The sequence below is a fragment of the Electrona antarctica genome, assembly GCF_951216825.1.
Source record: "Electrona antarctica genome assembly, chromosome: 13".
NCBI classification, from domain to species: Eukaryota; Metazoa; Chordata; class Actinopteri; order Myctophiformes; family Myctophidae; genus Electrona; species Electrona antarctica.
This window is the reverse complement of record NC_136794.1, coordinates 45,758,804-45,784,477: the sequence shown is the minus strand read 5'-3', so window position 1 is coordinate 45,784,477 and position 25,674 is coordinate 45,758,804. Positions and strand designations below refer to the sequence as shown.

At 47.1% G+C, this 25,674-nt stretch overlaps 1 protein-coding gene across 1 annotated transcript in view; it reads right to left on the bottom strand.

Annotated features, from left to right (window-relative positions):
* rab3gap1 (RAB3 GTPase activating protein subunit 1) overlaps positions 1-25,674 on the bottom strand; it is a 113,625-nt gene that overhangs the window by 21,170 nt on the left and 66,781 nt on the right. The window contains exons 14-16 of the mRNA XM_079518658.1: positions 19,729-19,866; positions 8,978-9,205; positions 472-568 (exon numbers count right to left, since the gene is read on the bottom strand). Coding sequence (XP_079374784.1) covers positions 472-568; positions 8,978-9,205; positions 19,729-19,866 — 463 coding nt within the window. The remainder of the gene's footprint in view (positions 1-471; positions 569-8,977; positions 9,206-19,728; positions 19,867-25,674) is intronic.

Below are 25,674 nucleotides of genomic sequence, written 5' to 3'. Positions count from 1 at the left end.
CTGACATCGAAATTTAAAAAATGTCTTCTAAATCATGACAGTTTTCTGAAAAACCTCATGTTTCTGTATCAGTGGTTCTCAATATTTCAGGTCAAGGACCCACAGAATTATATGTATTTGGCCGCCGACCCCCATCTGAAAATATGTTGTTTCAGGAACGCACCCGGAAGCAACGATTTGAGTAAAAACGTTCGCTCTGAAAGAATATATTTTCAAAGATTTGCGCCACATTTTCACGATAAAAATAAATAAATAGCAGATCTACAAGCTCCCTTTGTGCCGCACTGAAAGCTTGTACATCTGCTATTTTTGAAGATATTTGTTCAACACATGGACCAAAAAAATAAAAAGAAGCTGTAGTGTATGCTGAAGCCGTATAGCTTAGAATAATGCCTACCCTTTTTACCCTCAAACATAAAACAAACAATATCAAAACATCAAAATGCAAAAGACAAAACAACTCCCACTCACCCTCCTCCTTCACTTTGAGGATCCCAGCATGGAGGATGCAGGGCAGGAGATGACGGGTCAGATCTGCTGGCTTCTGAACGGCCAAGTAGTGCAGAACCTGAGAGGAGCAAACAGAACCTTTAAGACCCAAACCAGAACCTGAGAGGAGCAAACAGAACCTTTAAGACCCAAACCAGAACCTGAGAGGAGCAAACAGAAGAGATTTAAGACCCAAACCAGAACCCGAGAGGAGCAAACAGAACCTTTAAGACCCACACCAGAACCTGAGAGGAGCAAACAGAACCTTTAAGACCCAAACCAGAACCTGAGAGGAGCAAACAGAACCTTTAAGACCCACACCAGAACCTGAGAGGAGCAAACATAACCTTTAAGACCCAAACCAGAACCTGAGAGGAGCAAACAGAACCTTTAAGACCCAAACCAGAACCTGAGAGGAGCAAACAGAACCTTTAAGACCCAAACCAGAACCTGAGAGGAGCAAACAGAACCTTTAAGACCCACACCAGAACCTGAGAGGAGCAAACAGAACCTTTAAGACCCAAACCAGAACCTGAGAGGAGCAAACAGAACCTTTAAGACCCAAACCAGAACCTGAGAGGAGCAAACAGAAGAGATTTAAGACCCAAACCAGAACCTGAGAGGAGCAAACAGAACAGCTTTAAGACACAAACCAGAACCTGAGAGGAGCAAACATAACCTTTAAGACCCAGACCAGAACCTGAGAGGAGCAAACAGAACCTTTAAGACCCAAACCAGAACCTGAGAGGAGCAAACAGAACCTTTAAGACCCAAACCAGAACCTGAGAGGAGCAAACAGAAGAGATTTAAGACCCACACCAGAACCTGAGAGGAGCAAACAGAACATCTTTAAGACCCAAACCAGAACCTGAGAGGAGCAAACAGAACCTTTAAGACCCAGACCAGAACCTGAGAGGAGCAAACAGAACCTTTAAGACCCAAACCAGAACCTGAGAGGAGCAAACAGAACCTTTAAGACCCAAACCAGAACCTGAGAGGAGCAAACAGAACCTTTAAGACCCAAACCAGAACCTGAGAGGAGCAAACAGAACCTTTAAGACCTAAACCAGAACCTGAGAGGAGCAAACAGAACCTTTAAGACCCAAACCAGAACCTGAGAGGAGCAAACAGAACCTTTAAGACCCAAACCAGAACCTGAGAGGAGCAAACAGAACAGCTTTAAGACCCAGACCAGAACCTGAGAGGAGCAAACAGAACCTTTAAGACCCAAACCAGAACCTGAGAGGAGCAAACAGAACCTTTAAGACCCAAACCAGAACCTGAGAGGAGCAAACAGAACCTTTAAGACCCAAACCAGAACCTGAGAGGAGCAAACAGAACCTTTAAGACCCACACCAGAACCTGAGAGGAGCAAACAGAACCTTTAAGACCCAAACCAGAACCTGAGAGGAGCAAACAGAACCTTTAAGACCCAAACCAGAACCTGAGAGGAGCAAACAGAAGAGATTTAAGACCCAAACCAGAACCTGAGAGGAGCAAACAGAACCTTTAAGACCCAAACCAGAACCTGAGAGGAGCAAACAGAACCTTTAAGACCCAAACCAGAACCTGAGAGGAGCAAACAGAAGAGATTTAAGACCCAAACCAGAACCTGAGAGGAGCAAACAGAAGAGATTTAAGACCCAAACCAGAACCTGAGAGGAGCAAACAGAAGAGATTTAATCCATTTTGACCTGAGATCAGATTCTAAAAATGTCTTCTATATCCTGACAGTTTTCTGAAAAAGCTATGTTTCTATGTCAGTCATTCTTCGATTTTTCAAAAATAGCAGAGCTTGTAGATCTGCTATTTTTCAATAGCCAAAGCATAACATAATGCTAACACCAAAAGGGGTTCCCGCCCAAAATGTGTTAAGACCCAAACCAGAACCCGAGAGGAGCAAACAGAAGAGATTTAACCCGTTTAGATCTGAGACCAGATTCTTCAAATGTCTTCTAAATCCTGACAGTTTTCTGTTTCTATATCAGTGATTCTCAAACTATTTCATGTCAAGGACCCCGAAAAAATATGTATTTTGCCGCGGACCCCCCATCTGAACATATGTTGTTCCAGGGACCCTCTAGAAGCAAATATTTGAGTTAAAAAGGTTTTCTCTGAAAGAATATAATATTCAAAGATTTGCGCGATTTTTCAAAAATAACAGAAATGAAATGAAATGAAATCTATATTTACCCAGGGTATCTGGGCTAAGCTCAAGAACTTGTTTCCAGCCAGGCCCTGCTCATAGAACACATTTCATCGTAGTGGTTGATGCCTTGTTCAAGGGCATTTCAGCGGTGGTACTTTTAACGTGTCGGACGGCTGATTCGAACTGGGAACCTTCCGGTATCTAGACCGCGCCGCTATCCGTTCGGCCACCGCTGCCACCTACAAGCTCGTTCAATAGCTAAAGTATAACAAAATGCTTAAAACACCAAAAGGTGGTTCCCGCCCAGGAGACCCAAAACATATACAGTAGAACCTTTTCCCTTTTTTTCCCCTACCAGTTGTGCTGTCTGTCTCCCCCCCCCCCCCCCCCCCCCCACACACCTCCCCCCCAATCTTACTCCTATTACTGTATGATCGCAGGAGCTGTCATGAACCCAAGCAAGGTACTTGACACTTCAAAAAGGCATCGCTCTTTTGAGTAAGTGGTTCATTCACTCCCATTTTCTTTCCTTCCCCCCTCCTCCTTTCTATGGGGGGGGGGGGGGGGCACACTGCATAACCCATTTTGACCTGAGATCAGATTCTAAAAATGTCTTCTACATCCGGACAGTTATCTGAAAAAGCTATGTTTCTATGTCAGTGGTTCTTCGATTTTTCAAAAATAGCAGACCTACAAGCTCGTAGCGCGCCACTCGGTGGCGCGCTATGAGCTTGTAGATCTGCTATTTTTCAATAGCTAAAGCATAACATAATGCTAACACCAAAAGGGGTTCCCGCCCAAAATGGGATAAACGCAATTGTAGCCAAGGCAGGCATGCAGGGGCTACAGCTTTCATTTTAATGGAGCCTCTTTATACGGAGGAGAAGGAGAAGGGTGGTGGAGGGTCATTTGTTATTGCAGGAGTGGGGGGGCGATGGATGGATGGCGGGTTGGTTTGGGGGGGGAGGTAGGTAGGTGGGTGGGTGGGTGATGAGATTTTGGAGGGGGAGCCTGATCTGATTCCACCGTCCCCTAATAACCAGCAGAACCCTCCAGGCACTTCATCTCCTCGCAGAGAAGGAAAAACACACAAGGCTAGTACAGTACAGAGTACACGACGGGGAAAAGGAAACACTCTTGTTGCCAGGTGACCTCCTCCTAGCTTTGATCTTGACTCGCAATCAGAGCGGGCGTGAATATATGAGCTCTCTGTCATCTCCGAGGACAACTTTACTGGAGCAGGGAAGGGAGGAGGGATGGGGGGGGGGGGAAGGGGGGGGAGGGAGGGGGGAGGGAGGGAGGGGTGGATGGAGGGAGAAATTAAACCGGCAAATTAATTCCAAACGAAATCCTTTGCACCTGGAGTTTCCCCAAAGAGAGAGAGGGGCTGTGTGGCACGGGCTGGCAGACAGCTGAAGGACGAGGCTGGTGGTGGGAGTGGGTGGTGGTGGGAGTGGGTGGTGGTGGTGGTGGGAGTGGGTGTAGAAGTAGTGGGACGGAGACTTTCAAGGCTGGCCCAAGGTCCCCCTGAACTCTGTTTAAACTCGACCAAGAGGGGAGGTGGGGGGTGGCTCTCCGAGTGGGGGGAGCGAGGGGGGTGCAGGGACCCTTGTCAGGGACACCTTGTGTTCTGACCCAGTTAACACAGCTCGCTGCACCGCGATAGGCTGAGACAGGGCCGGGTGGGCAGATTGCTGTTGGCACCACCTGGGCGCAGGGCCATATCAGCGCTTTCCTGCCAGTAGCAGGGAGGAGAATGCAGGTTCATGTAATGCTGCATGTAGAACTTTAATATGTGCTTTCACACTTAAGCTATTTAGGCCTTAAATAAGTCTTCTAAATTCGTCGACAGTTTTCTGAAATACCTCATGTTTCTGTATCAGTGGTGCTCAATATTTCATGTCAAGGATCCCAACAAATATATGTAATTGCCTGCCGACCCCCATCTGAAAATATGTTGTTCCAGGAACCTCTCAGAAGCAAAGATTTGAGTTAAAAAGTTGGCTCTGAAAGAATATATATTCAAAGATTTGTGCCACATTTTCACGATTTTTCTAAAATAGCAGACCTACAAGCTCGTAGCGCGGCACTCGGTGCCGCGCTATGAGCTTGTAGATCTGCTATTTTTCAATAGCTAAAGCATAACATAATGCTTTAAAACACCAAAAGGGGTTCTTCCCGCCCAGAATGGGTTAAGAGGAGGGAGCCTTTGAACTGCCAGAGAAAAGAACCTCGCCCGACTTCCTTCTTCCGCTGTTTTCGACGGTGGACAACGGAAATAATAGCAAGTACTCGAGAAAGAAGAGTTGATTTCGTTTGAAATGTAAGCATCAGAGGCTTACAGCTCAGGCCTTTAATTCCACGGCCCAGCCAGCCACCCAGACATGGCTCCACTGTTCCAAAAATTATATATATATATACTTTTTTCTAGTTTCTCAATACCCCTGGCCAAGCAGGCTGCCATATGCAGTCATCATAGCTACCCCTGGCCAAGCAGGCTGCCATATGCAGTCATCATAGCTACCCCTGGCCAAGCAGGCTGCCATATGCAGTCATCATAGCTTAGTTTTCATTCAGTTTCCGTCTTCTGTCTTTGTTGAGTCAGGGGAGTAGATTCCATGTAGATGGCAGCAGACAGAGGTACACACATCTTCAGTAAATTGTTTTTCCGGTAAATGTCCACAGAGGACCGATAACATCCCGCAATCAGGGAATTAACCGGGAAAATGCATTTGGCATTAATGCCCGTTTTTGCCTACTTTCACCCAAAGGCAGTCGACGAACATTTTTCGTCTTTAGTTTTAGTCGACAAAATCAACACTGCTTACCAGTCAGTCGCCTAGCTGTGTCTCACTCTACTGGAAAATAGCAGATCTACAAGCTCATAGCTTGAGCTATGAGCTTGTAGGTCTGCTATTTTTGAAAAATCGTGAAAATGTGCCTCAAATCTTTGAATATATATTATTACGGAGTGAACATTTTAACTCAAATCTTTGCTTCTGGGGAGGTCCCTGGAACAACATATTTTCAGATGGGGGGGCGGAGGCATATTACATATAGTTTTTGGGGTCCTTGACATGAAATATTGGGCACCACTGATATAGAAACATACGTTTTTTCAGAAAACTGTCAGGATTGTGAAGACATTTTACACACATTTTCTACACCAAGTGATTCTCCCTGAGACACCAGGCCAAACCTACACCGAGTGATTCTCCCTGAGACACCAGGCCAAACCTACACAGAGTGGTTCTCCCTGAGACACCAGGCCAAACCTACACAGAGTGGTTCTCCCTGAGACACCAGGCCAAACCTACACAGAGTGGTTCTCCCTGAGACACCAGGCCAAACCTACACAGAGTGGTTCTCCCTGAGACACCAGGCCAAACCTACACAGAGTGGTTCTCCCTGAGACACCAGGCCAAACCTACACCGAGTGATTCTCCCTGAGACACCAGGCCAAACCTACACAGAGTGGTTCTCCCTGAGACACCAGGCCAAACCTACACAGAGTGGTTCTCCCTGAGACACCAGGCCAAACCTACACAGAGTGGTTCTCCCTGAGACACCAGGCCAAACCTACACCGAGTGGTTCTCCCTGAGACACCAGGCCAAACCTACACAGAGTGGTTCTCCCTGAGACACCAGGCCAAACCTACACAGAGTGGTTCTCCCTGAGACACCAGGCCAAACCTACACAGAGTGGTTCTCCCTGAGACACCAGGCCAACATTCTGTGCTCCATGTGGTGTTCTCCTCTCCCAGTAAGCCAAGCACCACTCCGTCTCCAACCCAATGCTTAATGAGTGTTCTCTCCAGTGAATCCACACAACTCCCCGAGCAGGCATTTTTAGAAACATGGCATTTTATACACAAAAGCCGAGCAGATCTGGCTGGAACTGACGGCCTGAGGGGGGCGGGGGGGGGGGGGGGGTAGTAAGTGGGGCTCAAATCCTCTCAAATCAAATTGATTTAACCCATTTACGCCTGAATTCGAAATTAAAAAAATGTCTTCTGTATGTTTCTGTATCAGTGGGGCTCAATATTTCATGTCAAGTAATTATGCCTCCGACCCCCACATCTGAACATATGTTGTTCCAGGGACCCTCCCCAGAAGCAAAGATTTGAGTTAAAATGTTCACTCTGTAATAATATATATATATTCAAAGATTTGAGGCACACACATTTTCAAAAAAAATAGCAGACCTACAAGCTCGTACTTGGTGCCGCGCTATGAGCTTGTAGATCTGCTATTTTGCAACAGTATAACATAATGCTTTAAAACACCAAAAGGGGTTCCCGCCCAAATTGATTTAAAGCACTTCATAACCATGGATAGTAATGCTGAGAGCTAATGCGGCCATGATGCAGAACAGAGAGCAGAGGATAATGGACAACAACTTAACCTTAATGTGTGACACGGTGTGATCTTTGCGGCTGTTCTAGTTTTCACTGAATGTCCCACCTATGATGTCCAGAAGAGAGAGATGCTGGGGTTCACGTGGTTTACGGTTTGGACACGCATGCATACAGGCCTGGGATGCTCGGGACGTCAGTGGTTCTCAAAGTGGGGTCTGGGGACCCCCGTGGGTCCTCCAGGGCGGTGCAAGGGGGGCTTGGACAAGACTTTATGCAAGGCGTTTTGAGACTGCTATTTTTTATTTTTTTCCTGTATTAGCATTTCGACCAGTTTAAAGCACCATTGTAATTAGGTGCCGCAGGTTTGATTCCATGTGTTGAATGACTGGTCAAAGAGTCCGGAAAATTCAATCGTCAAAAGGCAGTTAGACTTGCTTTTCTTTTTTTGAGGGGCACTAGCCCCTCCTATATACAGCTTTTGTCCCCACACGTCTCAATATTTTGCCGTTGACAATGAAAGGAGAAATTAGGTCAAATGTCAGCCAAATATGCCGTAAATTTGTGGCAACACAAAGCGCCCCTCACTTTAGCTTGGTTTTGCCACCGTTTACATCGGATATCTATCTTCCAACATGCACACTTTTTCCGAACCAACTTTTGGGGTTCTGAATCAATTCATTTCCAGTGACTCAGGGGTAGAGCGGCCGGATGGGAACCGTGAGGTTGCCAGTTTGATACCAAGGTTCTCCCCAGAGTGTCGAAGTGTCCATGAGCAAGACTCTGAAACACACATTTCTCCCGATGTGCTGGTTGGTGCCTTGCATGGTTTCCTCCGCCATCGTTGTGTGAATGGGTTGAAATGCACAATCTATGTAAAGCACTTTGGATTAACCCATTCTGGGCGGGAACCCCTTTTGGTGTTAGCATTATGTTATGCTTTAGCTATTGAAAAATAGCAGATCTACAAGCTCATAGCGCGCCACCGAGTGGTGCGCTACGAGCTTGTAGATCTGCTATTTTTGAAAAATCGAAGAACGACTGACATAGAAACATAGCTTTTTCAGAAAACTGTCAGGATGTAGAAGACATTTTTAGACATTTTTAGAATCTGATCTCAGGTCAAAATGGGTTAAAGCGCTATAGAAACGCAGGAAAACCAGAACGGAACCGGTTTAACCGCGGTGGAAAAGGGGCCTTTAACCCATATGCTGCCTCCTGGTGGACGCAGAGCCAACCGCAGCCTGCCGAGCCGTTTGTACTTTAACACACGCTGGACTCACATCCTGTTTGGGCGGCCATCTTAGATGCTAAATAAATAGCGTCAATGCTAGCGAGCTAAAATGAAGCCATCCTTGCTCTATAGAAAGCGCCAATGTTTCCATCTAGACCACCGGACAATCAGCAAAGACCTCCGAACATCGCGCGTTTTATCCAAACCATGGAGAGCTCCGTAGATTTCGAGTTATTCAGCTTTTTAGTCAGCCTGCAAAATGGGAAGTGAACGGCAGCGCGGTTGCGCAATCCGGTCTAGGATCGCTAACGAAGGAAAGGCTAAGCAAAACAAATTAAAATAAAGAAAAATAAATAAATAAATAAATCAGCGACCTGGTTTGATATCAGTGGCGGAACCTTCCGTCAGAAGCAGTACATTTGTTAAAACGGTGTAATGGCTTGTTGTAGTGTTGACAAATATTCCATAGCGGCGATCACAACAACAGCCCGCTCGGCGCACGGCTTGTTCCTCCGGCAAATTCGTTTTTGCGATGACGTCATCAAAAGGCGTCTCACATCTTCTATCCGGTGGATTGCCCGTATGACTTAAAACGGATTAAAAACGTGGATTAAACAATGAAAACACAACTCGGGCAACTCGCGAGTCGCAGGGAAAGTGTTCTACAAATTATTAATTAACTCGGGGAAACTCGTTAATAGAGGTCAAAGTGTTAAGAGAACCACTATAGTCTAACTCCCCTAGCCTCACCTTCTCTGCCTCCTTGGTGTCGTCGAACAGGCGCCTCTGGCGCCGCGCCGGCACGGCCCGGGACGTCTCCCAGGCCTCCACCCACATGTTCCCCGGGATCTTCATCCTGCCGCTGAGCTCGCCCTTCACCGCCGTCTCGCCCTTCTCGTCCACCACCTCCTCCTCCACGAAGTCCCGCGGAGAGTACCAGCGCACAAAGTCCTCCAGGACGCAGCCGGGGTTGGCCGCCTGCGGGGGGGGGGGGGGGGGGGGGGGGGGGGTTGGGGCAGAGAGGACAGGAAGGGCGGTTCAATTAATGCATGGATGCATAAATAAAATCTTGACTGAAAATGTTTGTATGACCTATATGTCCTAACATTCGTGTGTTAGGACATAACAGAGTTGTGACTTTTCTTCATGGCGTGCAGACTATGGGATGTTCTAGCAGACTATGGGATGTTGTTCTAGGACACTAAAAGGACAGGTTGTTGCTGGAGACAAGGCAGCCAATCAGCAATCAGAAGTACTCGTCAGTATGGTTGCCAGTGTTGCCAACTGTCGTGACAGAAATAAGCTAAACCAACCTCCAAAAACCAGCCAAGCAACTGTGAGGAAAATAAGTGGACTTGGCAACCCACTCATCATTGACTACGCGGTGTTGGTCTGGTCGGCTAAGTTTCATAGCCATTCTATGACCAGCTTAGCAGCTGGTAAAAAACCTGCTTCTAGATTATTCGATTAACCCATTTTGACCTGAGATCAGATTCTAAAAATGTCTTCTACATCCTGACAGTTTTCTGAAAAAGCTGTCAGTGGTTCTTCGATTTTTCAAAAATAGCAGACCTACAAGCTTTATGTCAGCTTGTAGATCTGCTATTTTTCAATAGCTAAAGCATAACATAATGCTAACACCAAAAGGGGTTCCCGCCCAAAATGGGTTAACCGAAAAAGTAATCAATAGCATAATCGCTAAGAAAATGATAAATAGATCGCAGCCCTCAATTCACTAAAGAATTAATTTGGGCTCACGATGAGACACTGCTATCTCTGTGAGTTATAGATCACCAGGCTGAGAGCTAAACCTAAATGAGGACGCTGATTAATGCGAGGAGGAGTATTCAGTAGGTCACCCGATCGCTCCCTGTCAGAGCCAGGCCTAGAGCAGCGCTGGACTCCAGACTGGACATCACAAAGCCCCGATGCCTGGACTCCAGACTGGACATCACACAGCCCCGATGCCTGTTCCATTCCAGCTTTTTCTGTCAATGGCCCAACTGAGCTCCCTGCCATCCTTCAGTCAGTTCAAACTGAGCTCCCTGCCATCCTTCAGTCAGTTCAAACTGAGCTCCCTGCCTGTCAGTTCAAAGGAATGCTCCAGAACATTTTTTACCGTGATTGCTCCTGATGTTTGTTCTGTATAAAGTTCCTTTGTAATTTATCCTGATTTATAATTAGTTGTTTGATGTATTGTCTTGTGACTGTATTTTAAGTATTGTAACCTCGGCTATGTTGAAAATGAGGGCTTGCCCTCAACTGTATTTCCGAGTATAAATAAAGGTGATGATGATGATTCCATTAACCCATTTATACCTGAGAACAGATTCTACAAAATGTCTTCTAAATCATGACAGTTTTCTGAAAAACCCTATGTTTCTATTTCAGTGGTTCTCAAACATTTTCATGTCAAGGACCCCTAAAAATTATATGTAATTGGCCTCCGACACCCATCTGAAAATATGTTGTTCTAGGGACCCGCACCTAGAAGCAAAGATTTGGGTTGAAAACGTTCGCTCTGAAATAATATATATTCAAAGATTTGTGCCACTTTTTTACAATTTTTCAAAAAATAGCAGATCTACAAGCGCTATGAGCTTGTAGATCTGCTATTTTTGTTCGTGAAAAAATGTGAAAATGTGGCGCAAACCTTGGAATATTCTATCAGAGCGACCGATTTTAACTAAAATCTTTGCTTCTGGGGGTGACCCTGGAACAACATATTTTGAGATGGGGTCGGCGGGCAATTACATGTAATTTTTGGAGTCCTTGACATGAAATATTGAGTGATATAGGCCTAGAAACAGGTATTTTAGAAAACCGTCAGGATTTAGAAGACATTTTTTACTTTAGCTATTTTTCAATAGCTAAAGTATAACATAATGCTTAAAGCACCAAAAGGGGTTCCCGTATAGTAAAAGCTACCAAGACTAAGTAATGAGGAACAAGAAGACGTCATTGATCTGCCCCCCCCCCCCCCCCCCCTCACCCCCCCCACCATGGTGTCACCATCAAGAACAGCACCACTGGGGGAGGGGGGAGACGGGAGGGAGGGAGGGGGGGGACTGGAAATGAGCCCACCTGACACATCCATCCAGTAGAACTTTTACTAGTGTTTGACCTTTACACGCTGCATGATGTTCGCTCGCTCTCTCCGTGTGTGTGTGTGTGTGTGTGTGTGTGCGTGCGTGCGTGCGTGCGTGCGTGTGTGTGTGTGTGTGACAGAGAGAGAGTGTATTTCTGGAACTTTTCCTCACACTCCCGTGGGATAATTAATGAGGAGTGGAGTTTGGGGAGGGGGGGAAGGGAGGGGGGGGGGGGGGCTGGGGTGGTGGGGGGGACAGAGAGACAGTTGGCTGGCTGGGAGCGATTGATGACAGGGTCTAAAAACCCAGCGTTGTGGAGACTGGGAGCTGTTCTCTCTCTCTCTCTCTCTGTAGCCCCCGGGGGTGGGGGGGGGGGGAGCTGTTCTCTCTCTCTCTGTAGCCCCAGGGGGGGGGGGGGGGGGGAGCGGGCTTCTGTACGCCGTTGCTGCTCATGTCCCCCTTTCAGGAGGACGACACGTGTGTGTGTGTGTCTGTCTGCATTGCGTGCGTGCGTGCGTGCGTGCGTGCTTGCGTGCGTGTGTGCTGGGCGCCATGCTCTACGTCTCAGTCCGGTGGAAACCTCATAATGTCCAAAACGGCTACTTTTCAGGATTCAAATTCAAAAGTAGTAAAAGTAGCTCATCTACAGTACCGCTTCCTCTCGCTTACTCGCAGATCTGATACTAACGCTGTAGCGCTAAGTTAACTCATTTAGACCCGACGTTGAGATTTAAAGAATGTCTTCAAAATCCTCGTTCTCAAACATTTTCATGTCAAGGACCTCCAAAAATATATGTAATTGGCCGCCGACCCCCCCATCTGAAAATATGTTGTTCCAGGAACCTCCCCAGAAACAAAGATTTGAGTTAAAAACGTTCGCTCTGAAAGAATATATATATTCAAAGATTCGTGCCACATTTTCAGGATAAAAAAATAAATAGCAGACCTACAAGCTCATAGCGCGGCACTCGGTGCCGTGCTACAAGCTTAGTATAACACAAGGCTTAAAACACCAAAAGGGGTTGCCGCCCAGAATGGGTTAAAACAAACACCAAAAAACCCTCACAAAAAGTCAAAAATCCGGAGAGAAGAGAGCTTTGTGCCTGACAGCGATGCCTACTACAGTAAGGTGCCTGACAGCGATGCCTACTACAGTAAGGTGCCTGACAGCGATGCCTACTACAGTAAGGTGCCTGACAGCGATGCCTACTACAGTAAGGTGCCTGACAGCGATGCCTACTACAGTAAGGTGCCTGACAGCGATGCCTACTACAGTAAGGTGCCTGACAGCGATGCCTACTACAGTAAGGTGCCTGACAGCGATGCCTACTACAGTAAGGTGTCTGACAGCGATGCCTACTACAGTAAGGTGTCTGACAGCGATGCCTACTACAGTAAGGTGTCTGACAGCGATGCCTACTACAGTAAGGTGTCTGACAGCGATGCCTACTACAGTAAGGTGCCTGACAGCGATGCCTACTACAGTAAGGTGTCTGACAGCGATGCCTACTACAGTAAGGTGTCTGACAGCGATGCCTACTACAGTAAGGTGTCTGACAGCGATGCCTACTACAGTAAGGTGCCTGACAGTGATGCCTACTACAGTAAGGTGCCTGACAGCGATGCCTACTACAGTAAGGTGCCTGACAGCGATGCCTACTACAGTAAGGTGTCTGACAGCGATGCCTACTACAGTAAGGTGCCTGACAGCGATGCCTACTACAGTAAGGTGCCTGACAGCGATGCCTACTACAGTAAGGTGCCTGACAGCGATGCCTACTACAGTAAGGTGCCTGACAGCGATGCCTACTACAGTAAGGTGCCTGACAGCGATGCCTACTACAGTAAGGTGCCTGACAGCGATGCCTACTACAGTAAGGTGCCTGACAGCGATGCCTGCTACAGTAAGGTGCCTGACAGCGATGCCTACTACAGTAAGGTGTCTGACAGTGATGCCTACTACAGTAAGGTGCCTGACAGCGATGCCTGCTACAGTAAGGTGTCTGACAGCGATGCCTACTACAGTAAGGTGCCTGACAGCGATGCCTACTACAGTAAGGTGTCTGACAGCGATGCCTACTACAGTAAGGTGCCTGACAGCGATGCCTACTACAGTAAGGTGCCTGACAGTGATGCCTACTACAGTAAGGTGCCTGACAGCGATGCCTGCTACAGTAAGGTGCCTGACAGTGATGCCTACTACAGTAAGGTGCCTGACAGCGATGCCTACTACAGTAAGGTGCCTGACAGCGATGCCTACTACAGTAAGGTGTCTGACAGCGATGCCTACTACAGTAAGGTGCCTGACAGCGATGCCTACTACAGTAAGGTGCCTGACAGCGATGCCTGCTACAGTAAGGTGTCTGACAGCGATGCCTACTACAGTAAGGTGTCTGACAGTGATGCCTACTACAGTAAGGTGCCTGACAGCGATGCCTGCTACAGTAAGGTGTCTGACAGCGATGCCTACTACAGTAAGGTGCCTGACAGCGATGCCTGCTACAGTAAGGTGCCTGACAGTGATGCCTACTACAGTAAGGTGCCTGACAGCGATGCCTACTACAGTAAGGTGCCTGACAGCGATGCCTACTACAGTAAGGTGACAGCGATGCCTACTACAGGAGGTGCAAACCAAAAGGAACCTGACAGTGATGCCTACTACAGGAGGTGCAAACCAAAAGGAACCTGACAGTGATGCCTACTACAGGAGGTGCAAACCAAAAGGAACCTGACAGTGATGCCTACTACAGGAGGTGCAAACCAAAAGGAACCTGACAGCGATGCCTACTACAGTAAGGTGACAGCGATGCCTACTACAGGAGGTGCAAACCAAAAGGAACCTGACAGTGATGCCTACTACAGGAGGTGCAAACCAAAAGGAACCTGACAGCGATGCCTACTACAGTAAGGTGACAGCGATGCCTACTACAGGAGGTGCAAACCAAAAGGAACCTGACAGTGATGCCTACTACAGGAGGTGCAAACCAAAAGGAACCTGACAGCGATGCCTCCTACAGGAGGTGCAAACCAAAAGGAACCTGACAGCGATGCCTCCTACAGGAGGTGCAAACCAAAAGGAACCTGACAGCGATGCCTCCTACAGGAGGTGCAGTAAGGTGTGCCTGACAGCGATGCCTAATACAGGAGGTGCAAACCAAAAGGAACCTGACAGTGATGCCTACTACAGGAGGTGCAAACCAAAAGGGGGATCATGCAGAATGCTGGGTCTGGCTGTCATATTCCTAAATCACACCATTCATCATAAGGCATCCTGTGACTGCTTTGTGCCCGGAGGGAGCTGGTAATTAAAGCCAAAATGCCAGATTATGCTTGGCTAAGCACAATTACAGGCCCTGTTCCGCGCGCTAAATTTAGAGGCCATTCTCCCAGCGTAAGGAGGCCCCATTTACCGCAGTATACCTCTGAGCACACAGGACTATTCACACTAGAACGTCTTGTCTGAAACTCTTGAATTCACCCCCTTTTTTTTCCTCCTTATTGAACTTGGTTGCTTTGTGAGTAGGAAGCGACGCAGGAAATACTCAAAAGTAGAGCATTTAGTGGGGCAGTTAACCCATTTTGGACTGCGGTCGATAAAAAATTAAAAAGGCTTCTAAATCCTAAAATTTTTCTGAAAAACCCTATGTTTCTATGTCAGTGGTGCTCAACCTTTTTCATGTCAAGGACCCCCAGAATTATCTCTATTGGGCCACGGACCCCCCATCTCAAAATATGTAGTTCCAGGGACCCCCCAGAAGCAAATACTTTAGTTAAAAATGTTCGCTCTGAAATATATATTCAATAATTTGCGCCACATTTTAAGGATTTTTCAAAAATAGCAGACCTACAAGCTCGTAGCGCGCCACTCGGTGGCGCGCTACGAGCTTGTAGATCTGCTATTGTTCAATAGCTAAATTATAACAATGTTTAAAACACCAAAAGGGGTTCCCGCTCAAACTGGGTTAAAAAAAGCAGGGCACCGTAATGCGACAACACAAGTTGTATGTGCCCGCCTCCCCCCTCTGAACATTTCAGGTGGATGCCATTTGTCAACTCTGGTGGATTTTAACTCCCTCCAGAATAGAGCCCGCTAACTGTGGCCTCAACTTAAATCTCTGCTGATAGAATTCCACTCAGCAGAAAAAGCCGTAGAGAAAGAATGGCCTGGTTTACAAGGGAACAGGATTCTTATGATAATCAATAAGCTCCCTGTGGAACACATCCACCCAGAGGTCATGCTGCTTGGTATTTTGTTAATGCCAGACAACTTTTGACTGTTTAAGAAACGCGCCCCCTGGCACAAATCAATACATTGTGTTAGCTGATTCTTTTTAGATTTTTAGACGGTTAGAGAAGCTTGTAGATCTGACATCTTTGACAAGCCAACGTAAAAATTGATAACACGGTTAAAATGATGGCACTGCTACATTAACTACTTTTGCCTGGAACCCCCCCCCCTACTGAGAACCACTGATCCAAACCTCTGAACCTCTGCCCCAAATGTTACAGAACGGCCTGTTATAGCGCCACCAGGAGGCCGACTTTTGTAAAACACTTGTTTTTTATATTACTCCTCCATATTTTCTCCAAAAATCTCTATAGTCATGTGGTCAAGACGGATCTGTCCGATATTTCACATTCCATCCTAATTGGTTAACATTGGCTTTCAAAGTGTGCAGGATTGGCCTGTTTTGAACAAAAAGCCTCAAATCATGAACGCAGCGTGCAATTTACGTGAAATCTTTCACGCACTTTCGTACTAGGCTGAGGAATACATCCCACCCTTTTCACATTGGCCTGTTATAGCGCCACCAACACACAACCTGACCTGGCCTGGTGGAGACCTGTGCCCCGACTCCCCGACAACCTGACCTGGCCTGGTGGAGACCTGTGCCCCGACTCCCCGACAACCTGACCTGGCCTGGTGGAGACCTGTGCCCCGACACACAGCCTGACCTGGCCTGGTGGAGACCTGTGCCCCGACTCCCCCCTGACCTGGCCTGGTGGAGACCTGTGCCCCGACTCCCCAACCTGACCTGGCCTGGTGGAGACCTGTGCCCCGACACAACCTGACCTGGCCTGGTGGAGACCTGTGCCCCGACACAACCTGACCTGGCCTGGTGGAGACCTGTGCCCCGACACAACCTGACCTGGCCTGGTGGAGACCTGTGCCCCGACTCCCCGAGGGGCCTGGTGGAGACCTGTGCCCCGACTCCCCGAGGGGCACCTGACCTGGCCTGGTGGAGACCTGTGCCTGGCCTGGTGGAGGGAGACCTGTGCCCCGACTCCCCATGACCTGGCCTGGTGGAGACCTGTGCCCCGACACACAACCTGACCTGGCCTGGTGGAGACCTGTGCCCCGACACACAACCTGACCTGGCCTGGTGGAGACCTGTGCCCCGACTCCCCCCTGACCTGGCCTGGTGGAGACCTGTGCCCCGACTCCCCTGACCTGGCCTGGTGGAGGGAGACCTGTGCCCCGACTCACAACCTGACCTGGCCTGGTGGAGGGAGACCTGTGCCCCGACTCACAACCTGACCTGGCCTGGTGGAGGGAGACCTGTGCCCCGACTCACAACCTGACCTGGCCTGGTGGAGGGAGACCTGTGCCCCGACTCCCCCCTGACCTGGCCTGGTGGAGGGAGACCTGTGCCCCGACTCCCCCCTGACCTGGCCTGGTGGAGGGAGACCTGTGCCCCGACTCCCCCCTGACCTGGCCTGGTGGAGGGAGACCTGTGCCCCGACTCCCCCCTGACCTGGCCTGGTGGAGGGAGACCTGTGCCCCGACTCCCCCCTGACCTGGCCTGGTGGAGGGAGACCTGTGCCCCGACTCCCCCCTGACCTGGCCTGGTGGAGGGAGACCTGTGCCCCGACTCCCCCCTGACCTGGCCTGGTGGAGGGAGACCTGTGCCCCGACTCCCCCCTGACCTGGCCTGGTGGAGGGAGACCTGTGCCCCGACTCCCCCCTGACCTGGCCTGGTGGAGGGAGACCTGTGCCCCGACTCCCCCCTGACCTGGCCTGGTGGAGGGAGACCTGTGCCCCGACTCCCCGAGGGGCACTTTTTCTACTTTATTCTGCATTTGAGCCATGAGGAGATGCCGAGGAACAGCGGCGGACAAACATTTTAATTGCATCTCCGTCTGACCTTTTCCCACACACACACACACACACACACACACACACACACACACACACACACACACACACACACACACACACACACACACACACACACACACACACACACACACACACACACACACACACACACACACACACACACACACACACACACACACACACACACACACACACACACACACACACACACACACACAGGCGCATACGTCATAATTTCTCCCGGGCGCGCCGGGCAGGTTCATTGATGATGCGATTGCTGTGACTGTGGCCTGCGCCGGGCGCCGGGGGTGGTGGGGGGGGGGGGGAGGAGGTGGACGCGATCTAATCCAAGGACCCTCCAGTCTGACACGATGACTGAGAGCCCCCCCCCCCCCCCCTCACTAATGGGCTGGCAGTGCCCGTCACCAGGCAGTCTGGTGCACCTCCATGTCGGGTCTGAGGGTGTCTCCATCTGTCCATCAGGGAATGTAATGATGGGGCATGGAGACGACCTACACCGACGTGGGTGGGTGTTTGTTTGTGAGAGTGTGTGTGTGTGTGCATCTGTCTATCACAGTCTATAATGACGCACTTCTGTGAACTTTTGAAATCTGCGAGTTTACCTCAAAGTGTGTCTGTGTGTGTGTGTGTGTGTGTGTGTGTGTGTGTGTGTGTGTGTCAGTGCCTAGAATGACACGTATCCACATTAAAGTGAGTGGCAGTCCACTTTATTCCATGTATGTGTGTAAGACAATTTTGAAGTTATATATAACTGCATATATGCATCCGCCTCAATGTCAGAACTCAGAGATTGAGGTGTGGGGGTGTATGTCTTCATATGTGACCAGATTTGACTGAGAGACTGCCATCGCACACATTCCAGCTTTTCACCAGAGGAGAAAAACTTTTTTTTCCCCCAAAATGAGTTGATAGAACAGGCAGACTCTTCACATACTAGAGCATGAAATAAGTGTCAGAGCTGAAATCGACATGTAAATATGAAATAAATGCTTAAATGTAGCTAGGTGTAATGTTAGAGACCACAGAAGTGAACCTTTCAAGCCTGTTTTCTCAACTCGCTGTTTTCTGCAAGACATTACTCTATAAGCCATATCTCCAAAACTGGTGGGTCAAACTGAACAACCAATGTCAATTTGAAGCTATGATTCCCTGCTTTCACATGACATGAAAAAACAAAAAATGAAAAAAATCCAATGGCAGTCCCTCAGTCAAATTTGGTCACATATGTCAGCACCAATTCCCTGAACATGAAGTGTTGTTGTTAGTAGGAATAAACACAGAAGCACCTGGGAGGAAGTGGACATACCGTGTTCCTGTTTCTACACAGAAAAGGAACACCTCCCCAGAGGTAAAAACAAAGGGGGAAACAACACCACTTTTTCCCCTTTCTATGGGTTCCCTGATTGGCCATCGTCTAATTTGATATTTGCATATTCATATTCACTAGAGCCAGACTGATATAAATCGTTGATCTACAAGTACAAGCTCACAAGCGTGTGATCTTGTAGATCTGCCATTTTTTAAACTCGCCTCTAACAAACATTCTCAAAATAGGACAGTTTTAAAGTGGTTAATGAAATCCCCCCCCCCCAAAAAAAAACAAAAAAACAAAAACAAACATCTGACATCATGCCCAAGCCGAGAGCTAAGGCATGGACACAATTCTGTTCAGTGTCTGCAAGAATTGGCAGTCGCCGTATATGGAGAAGGCGATGCTTTCTGTACCCGTGATCTGTATCCTGAAGCACTTGTAGAGTTTTCAAAGTTTGCGCATCCACTATTGTTTTATTTATTTTATTGTTTTAAGCATTGTGTTATACAAATCATTGAATATATATTATTTCAGAGCGAACGTTTTTAACTCAAATCTTTGCTTCTGGGGGGGGTCCCTGGAACAACATATTTTCAGATGGGGGTCAGCGGCCAAATTACATATATTTCTAGGGCTCCTTGACATGAAATAGTAGCACCACTGACACAGAAACATTTTTCAGAAAACTGTCAGGATTTAGAAGACTGTGGGCAGTATTATGCGTGTCTTAAGTACCAGGTCTTATGACTTAACTTAAGACCTGGAGGCGTGATCAATGCCATTTGGCTATTCTGAGTGGCCAAACAGCATTGACCACGCCTCCAGGTCTTAAATTAAGTAATAAGACCTGGTACTTAAGACACGCATAATACTGCCCTTTAAGTAGTATCGTTCCCAGGTCAAAATGGGTTAAATTGGGTAAAAAATGGGTTAAATGTGTGTGTGCGGCGTCTCTCACCTTGAAGGATTCCATGTCCGACAGCAGACAGGCACTCTGCATGCGGGCACGGAGGTGGGCTCCCTCCGCTGAGGTGCCCAGCTTAGCCAGCACCTCCGACTGTTCCTCCAGGAGGTCCTCGGTCATGGGAGCAGGCTCCTGCGCACGTACGTGTACACACACACACACACACACACACACACACACACACACACACACACACACACACACACACACACACACACACACACACACACACACACACACACACACACACACACACACACACACACACACACACACACACACACACACACACACACACACACACACACACACACACACACACACACACACACACACACACACACACACACACACACCACACACACACACGTCAGTGTATAGTACTATGGTATAGCCATTTTAAACAGGAAACACTCGCGTCAAAGTAGATTCACCATTTATTGCAACTAATGGCATACAGTTGAACTTGGTGTTAATAAAGGCTCCGCGCTCTGGGAGATAATCTCAGAATTTTGTGTACACATTTGAGCAATAGGTAAGCAGAATATTGACATTAATATTTAGCTTGAATCAGCAGACATACTGTATTTCCCAAGTATTTAAGCCTATGTGCCAGAGTCTTGAGTCTATGTCAGACTTGAGATCAAAAGGCTGGGGTGGAGGAGGCAAGCTTTGACAACAGCCGTCAGTGGCATGCACAGATAGACACTAGGGGGTGCTAGAGCACCACCTGCCCTTGCCCTCTGGACAGCAATGTGCCCTTTTGCTATTTTTTGTACAGTGTACACTACAGTATGTGGACCATGGTGACATTGATCAATTCTTGATTAAAAAAAAAGCTTCTAATATATTATTTATGCCCCAAAATCTATAAATCTCACACTATTAAGGCAACCGGCCGGTTCCACGCGCTGCACAAGGTGCCCTTTTTCACTTGAGCACCTGCCCCTCTAAATGTCTCACTGCTGCCGTGCCTGTGGTCAAGAAGCAGCTGTAGCAGTGAAGCACAGTGTTGTTTTTGGCAGCACATTTTTATTTTAGTCGTAGTCTCTTGAATAGTTTTCAGTTAGTTTTGGTGACATTTTTAGTCACCTGGAATGTTTTAGTGTTCTAGTTTTAGTCGACTAAATCTACAGTTGATTTAGTTGACTAAAATGTATTTTGGTGGGCCTTGATGCCGTCGTAATGACTGATTTTACACTTGCTGAAAATAGCCGATCTACAAGCTCAAGCTTGTGAGCTTGTAGATCGGCTATTTTCAGCATGCAACCAAGTGTAAAATGACTTATACTGGATCTCTTGTCCACTATATAGTCCCTTCCTAACAGTCTAGTTTTTATTTATGGACAAAATTGTCAGTATATTTAGTTTTAGTCGTCATAGCTTAGTTTCCATTTAGTTTCCATTTAGTTTTCGTCAGTGGAAAAAGGTAGTCGACGAACATTTTTCGTCTTACGTTTTAGTCGACAAAATCAACACTGCTGAAGCAGAAAGACGTATTTAAGGAACGCTCTGCTAAGAGCGTGAGCTCTGATTGGAGGATGAATGAGTATCAGCTGAGATGTGAATGAGAATAGAAACTGACTGAGACAATTACAGCTTAGGCAAGCGACTGTCCCTGTATAAACTAATGCTGTGCCTCATATTATTATTATAACTAATGCTGTGCCTCATATTATAGAAAATGGCCGTTCTATTCGATTACAGCTCTATTCGATTCAGTTCTATTCGATTACAGCTTAGGCAAGCGACTGTCCCTGTATAAACTAATGCTGTGCCTCATATTATTATTATATATTATTATAATAACTAATGCTGTGCCTCATATTATAGAAAATGGCCGTTCTATTCGATTACAGCTCTATTCGATTCAGTTCTATTCGATTACAGCTTAGGCAAGCGACTGTCCCTGTATAAACTAATGCTGTGCCTCATATTATTATTATATATTATTATAATAACTAATGCTGTGCCTCATATTATAGAAAATGGCCGTTCTATAAGCTCACAACACGCCGTGGACGGAACGCACTTGACCTTGTAGTTCAAAAAAACTATTAATGGAAATAATGCCCTACCTACTTCATCGTACAAGAGAGAAAGTGAACAAGTTCACAAGTCTGTCAGTGGGTTTTATAAATATTCAAGTAGTAGAAATACTACTACTACTTATGTTCTATCAATTACACACCCCATGAAGCCTTGCAGAGATTATTTTGTTTATTTTTGTCGCATTCCTGAGCATTTGATGACAGGCGGAGTCTCAATGAGTGTAGAAAACAAGTCAGAACTACTCCTTTAGCATGAGACTAAAATAATAACTACGTTGGATCCATTTGCAACACAGGTTATTCTTTTCTCCATTTCCTGAGCGGTTCTGGACATACGAGGTCTCTGCCGGACAACGACGACAATATATAATAATAATACGGCAGTGACCGAATGGTCCTCATTCCCTCTGAATGAAACAGGGCACCGCACGGCCTTGGGCTTTCATATTAACACATTTTGGGCGGGAACCCCATTTGGTGTTTTAAGCATTATGTTATGCTTTAGCTATTGAAAAATAGCAGATCTACAAGCTCATAGTGCGCCACCGAGTGGCGCGCTACGAGCTTGTAGGTCTGCTATTTTTGAAAATGTGGCGCAAATCTTTGAATATATATTTCAGACATTTTTAACTCAAATTTGGCTTCTGGGGGGTCCTTGGAAATACATATTTTGAGATGGGGGCCCAATTCTGGGGGTTCTTGACATGAAAAAGGTTGAGCACCACTGACATAGAAACATGGGTTTTTCAGAAAAATGTTTTGAAGTCTTTTTTTTTTATCGACCTCAGTCCAAAATGGGTTAAACTAGGTTTAGATAAAAGAGCCGTGTATGAAAGGATGTCAAAGTCACAGGGAGAAGTGAGATGCAAAACCGGGGATGAAAAAAAAAAAACCCAACCCATTCCATTTCAACCCTCTGCTCTGTAGTAGCTTATGGCCCGCACGACCCCGCCATTATTACCACAGCTATTATAAGTCCTATAACCGTATCTATTATAGTCTATTATAGTCCTACTTGTGGGGACTTTTGGCCTTCACGCGTAGAGCAATACAAACACGAGCGCACATGCACCGCACACACAACAAGAACAACACTAGTACACACACAACACGCACGCACGCACGCACGCACGCACGCACGCACGCACGCACGCACGCACGCGTCCCTGACTCCAATGAGTGTTCTGGCCTCGTGTACTACTGCATGTTTTTCCTCTTTTCTGCCCTGTAAAGCACTTTGGATTTATTATTAGTATAATTAGTATGTACGTAAATTATCCATCCTTTGTGTAGGACGAAAATCTACACTAATAGCTGAATGTAGGAGGGGCTTTCTTTATTCTTGGAAAAACAACACTATGGGAACTATGCACAAACAAAAAAAAATGTCACCCACTTTTTGTGAAACTGTGATGTGACAATAAAGCTGATTGTTCTGATTCTGAACAGTGCTATCTCCCCCCAACACCCCCTGCCCAACCCCTACAGCTTTTAATCTTAACCCATTTTAGGCGGGAACCCCTTTTGGTGGTAGCATTATGTTATGCTTTAGCTATTGAAAAATAGCAGATCTGCAAGCTCATAGCGCGCCACCGAGTGGCGCGCTATGAGCTTGTAGGTCTGCTATTTTTGAAAAATCGAAGAACGACTGACATAGAAACATAACTTTTTCAGAAAACTGTCAGGATGTAGAAGACATTTATAGAATATAGAAAATATAGAATTTTGTTTGTTATGACGAGATAGAGATAAGCGAGCGAGAGAGAGATAGAGCGAGAGAGAGGGGGGTGGGGGAGAGAGCGTGTTGCTAGTATAAATAGGAGACGCGTGGGTGGAAAAACACTTTCATCAGCGTCGTAGACTAATTAAACCGAGGCGAGGTGAGACTGGCGTGGAGCCGTCCACCTTGTTGAGGATTAATCTGAAACTCCTCCTGGCTGCCACCAACCACCCCTCCATCTATGTCCTCCTGGCTGCCACCAACCACCCCTCCATCTATGTCCTCCTGGCTGCCACCAACCACCCCTCCATCTATGTCCTCCTGGCTGCCACCAACCACCCCTCTGTCCACCAACCACCCCTCTGTCCACCAACCACCTCTCCATCTATGTCCTCCTGGCTGCCACCAACCACCCCGCCATCTATGTCCTCCTGGCTGCCACCAACCACCTCTCCATCTATGTCCTCCTGGCTGCCACCAACCACCCCTCTGTCCACCAACCACCCCTCTGTCCACCAACCACCTCTCCATCTATGTCCTCCTGGCTGCCACCAACCACCTCTCCATCTATGTCCTCCTGGCTGCCACCAACCACCTCTCCATCTATATGTCCTCCTGGCTGCCACCAACCACCCCTCCATCTATGTCCTCCTGGCTGCCACCAACCACCCCTCCATCTATGTCCTCCTGGCTGCCACCAACCACCCCTCCATCTATGTCCACCAACCACTAAGGCTGAACGATTTTGAGAAAAAATCTAATTGCGATTTTTCTGACCAATATTGCGATTGCGATTTGACTCGCGATATATTTTTTTTAAATCACACCCGTGTGAAGTAAGTGGTGCAACTCCGTGTGGGCGCCCCCGGGGGGGTCCCCGAAACTTCCAGACCCACAGGAACGTGCCCAGGGTGCCGGCCCGGTTTAGGCGAGCCGCCCCGTGTCCGAAACGGTCGAGAATGAGTTACCGTGTGTGGGTCCCCAGGCGGTCCCTGTACTGTACTGTACTGTACTGTACTGTACTGTACAGTCACTGTACAGTAATGTCACACCTAAAATCATCATATAGGGCCTATACAGTTAGGCTGCGCAACAGTGACACTTGGTTGTGAAAACCAACCAAATTCTATTTTCGTGCTCGGACAGACCCAGCCAGCCAGCCAGCCACCCACCCACAGACACACAAAGCTCCATAATGAAGTGGTTGCACCACTTAAAAAGTAAAGCTTCAATTTAGTATTCACTGTGTCCATTTAAAAAGTAATGAAACATTATACCAAATGGCATACCATTCATTTACTTTACCAGGCAGTGATGTCAGGATTCACAGGATGTGAGACAGCTCAAAATAATGTAGGCTAACTAACCAAATTGACCTGTAAGAATGTGTGTTAAAATTGTAATGTTAGAAATAATTGTAAATAGCTCTCTGGATACAGACCATAAATGCAATGTAATTTCCAGACTTTCTATTTAAGTGCAAGTGCTATTAGGCTACAGTTATCTAATCATCAGAGCACAATATTGTGATTCTCATTTAATATTCACATTTAGATATTATGTTCAATTGATTTATTTGTTTTTGAGGGGCAGTAGCCCCTCCTAAATCCAGTGCACGTATGTTCACAAACGTCCTACACAAACATTAAATTCCCATTGACAATTTTATGTCATTGTCTGAGCAAAGAAATAGGCCTAGTGTCTATTTTACGTCATGATGATGTACGATGATAAGAGCGCCCCTCACTTCACACGGGTGGGATTTTTGTAACCAAATAAAAGCATATGCATTGCATAAGTGTAGGCTACATTTTGACAGATGTGATGACAGAATTAGGCTATCAATTATTAGAGATCATATTGTCTGAGGTTTAAGACAAGCTCATAACTTTAACTTTAATGTTTATGAGCTTGTTGGCCGGCTATTTTCCCACCACGGGTCCTGGTGTAAGCTTTTTTTTTAATGATGGCTCTCGGATCTCGGTACAATTTTGCGGACCTCGCTCAGACAAATCATTACAAATGTACATGCACCACAATGGGGACCGGTTCACTAGAATCGGGGACGACGACGACAATGTAGCATTAATAAAATAAACAGGGGACAGGACAGCAGGACAGCGCCCGTGCCATGCGAAGGTTTGTGGTGTTGCTGCGGGATGTTTTGAC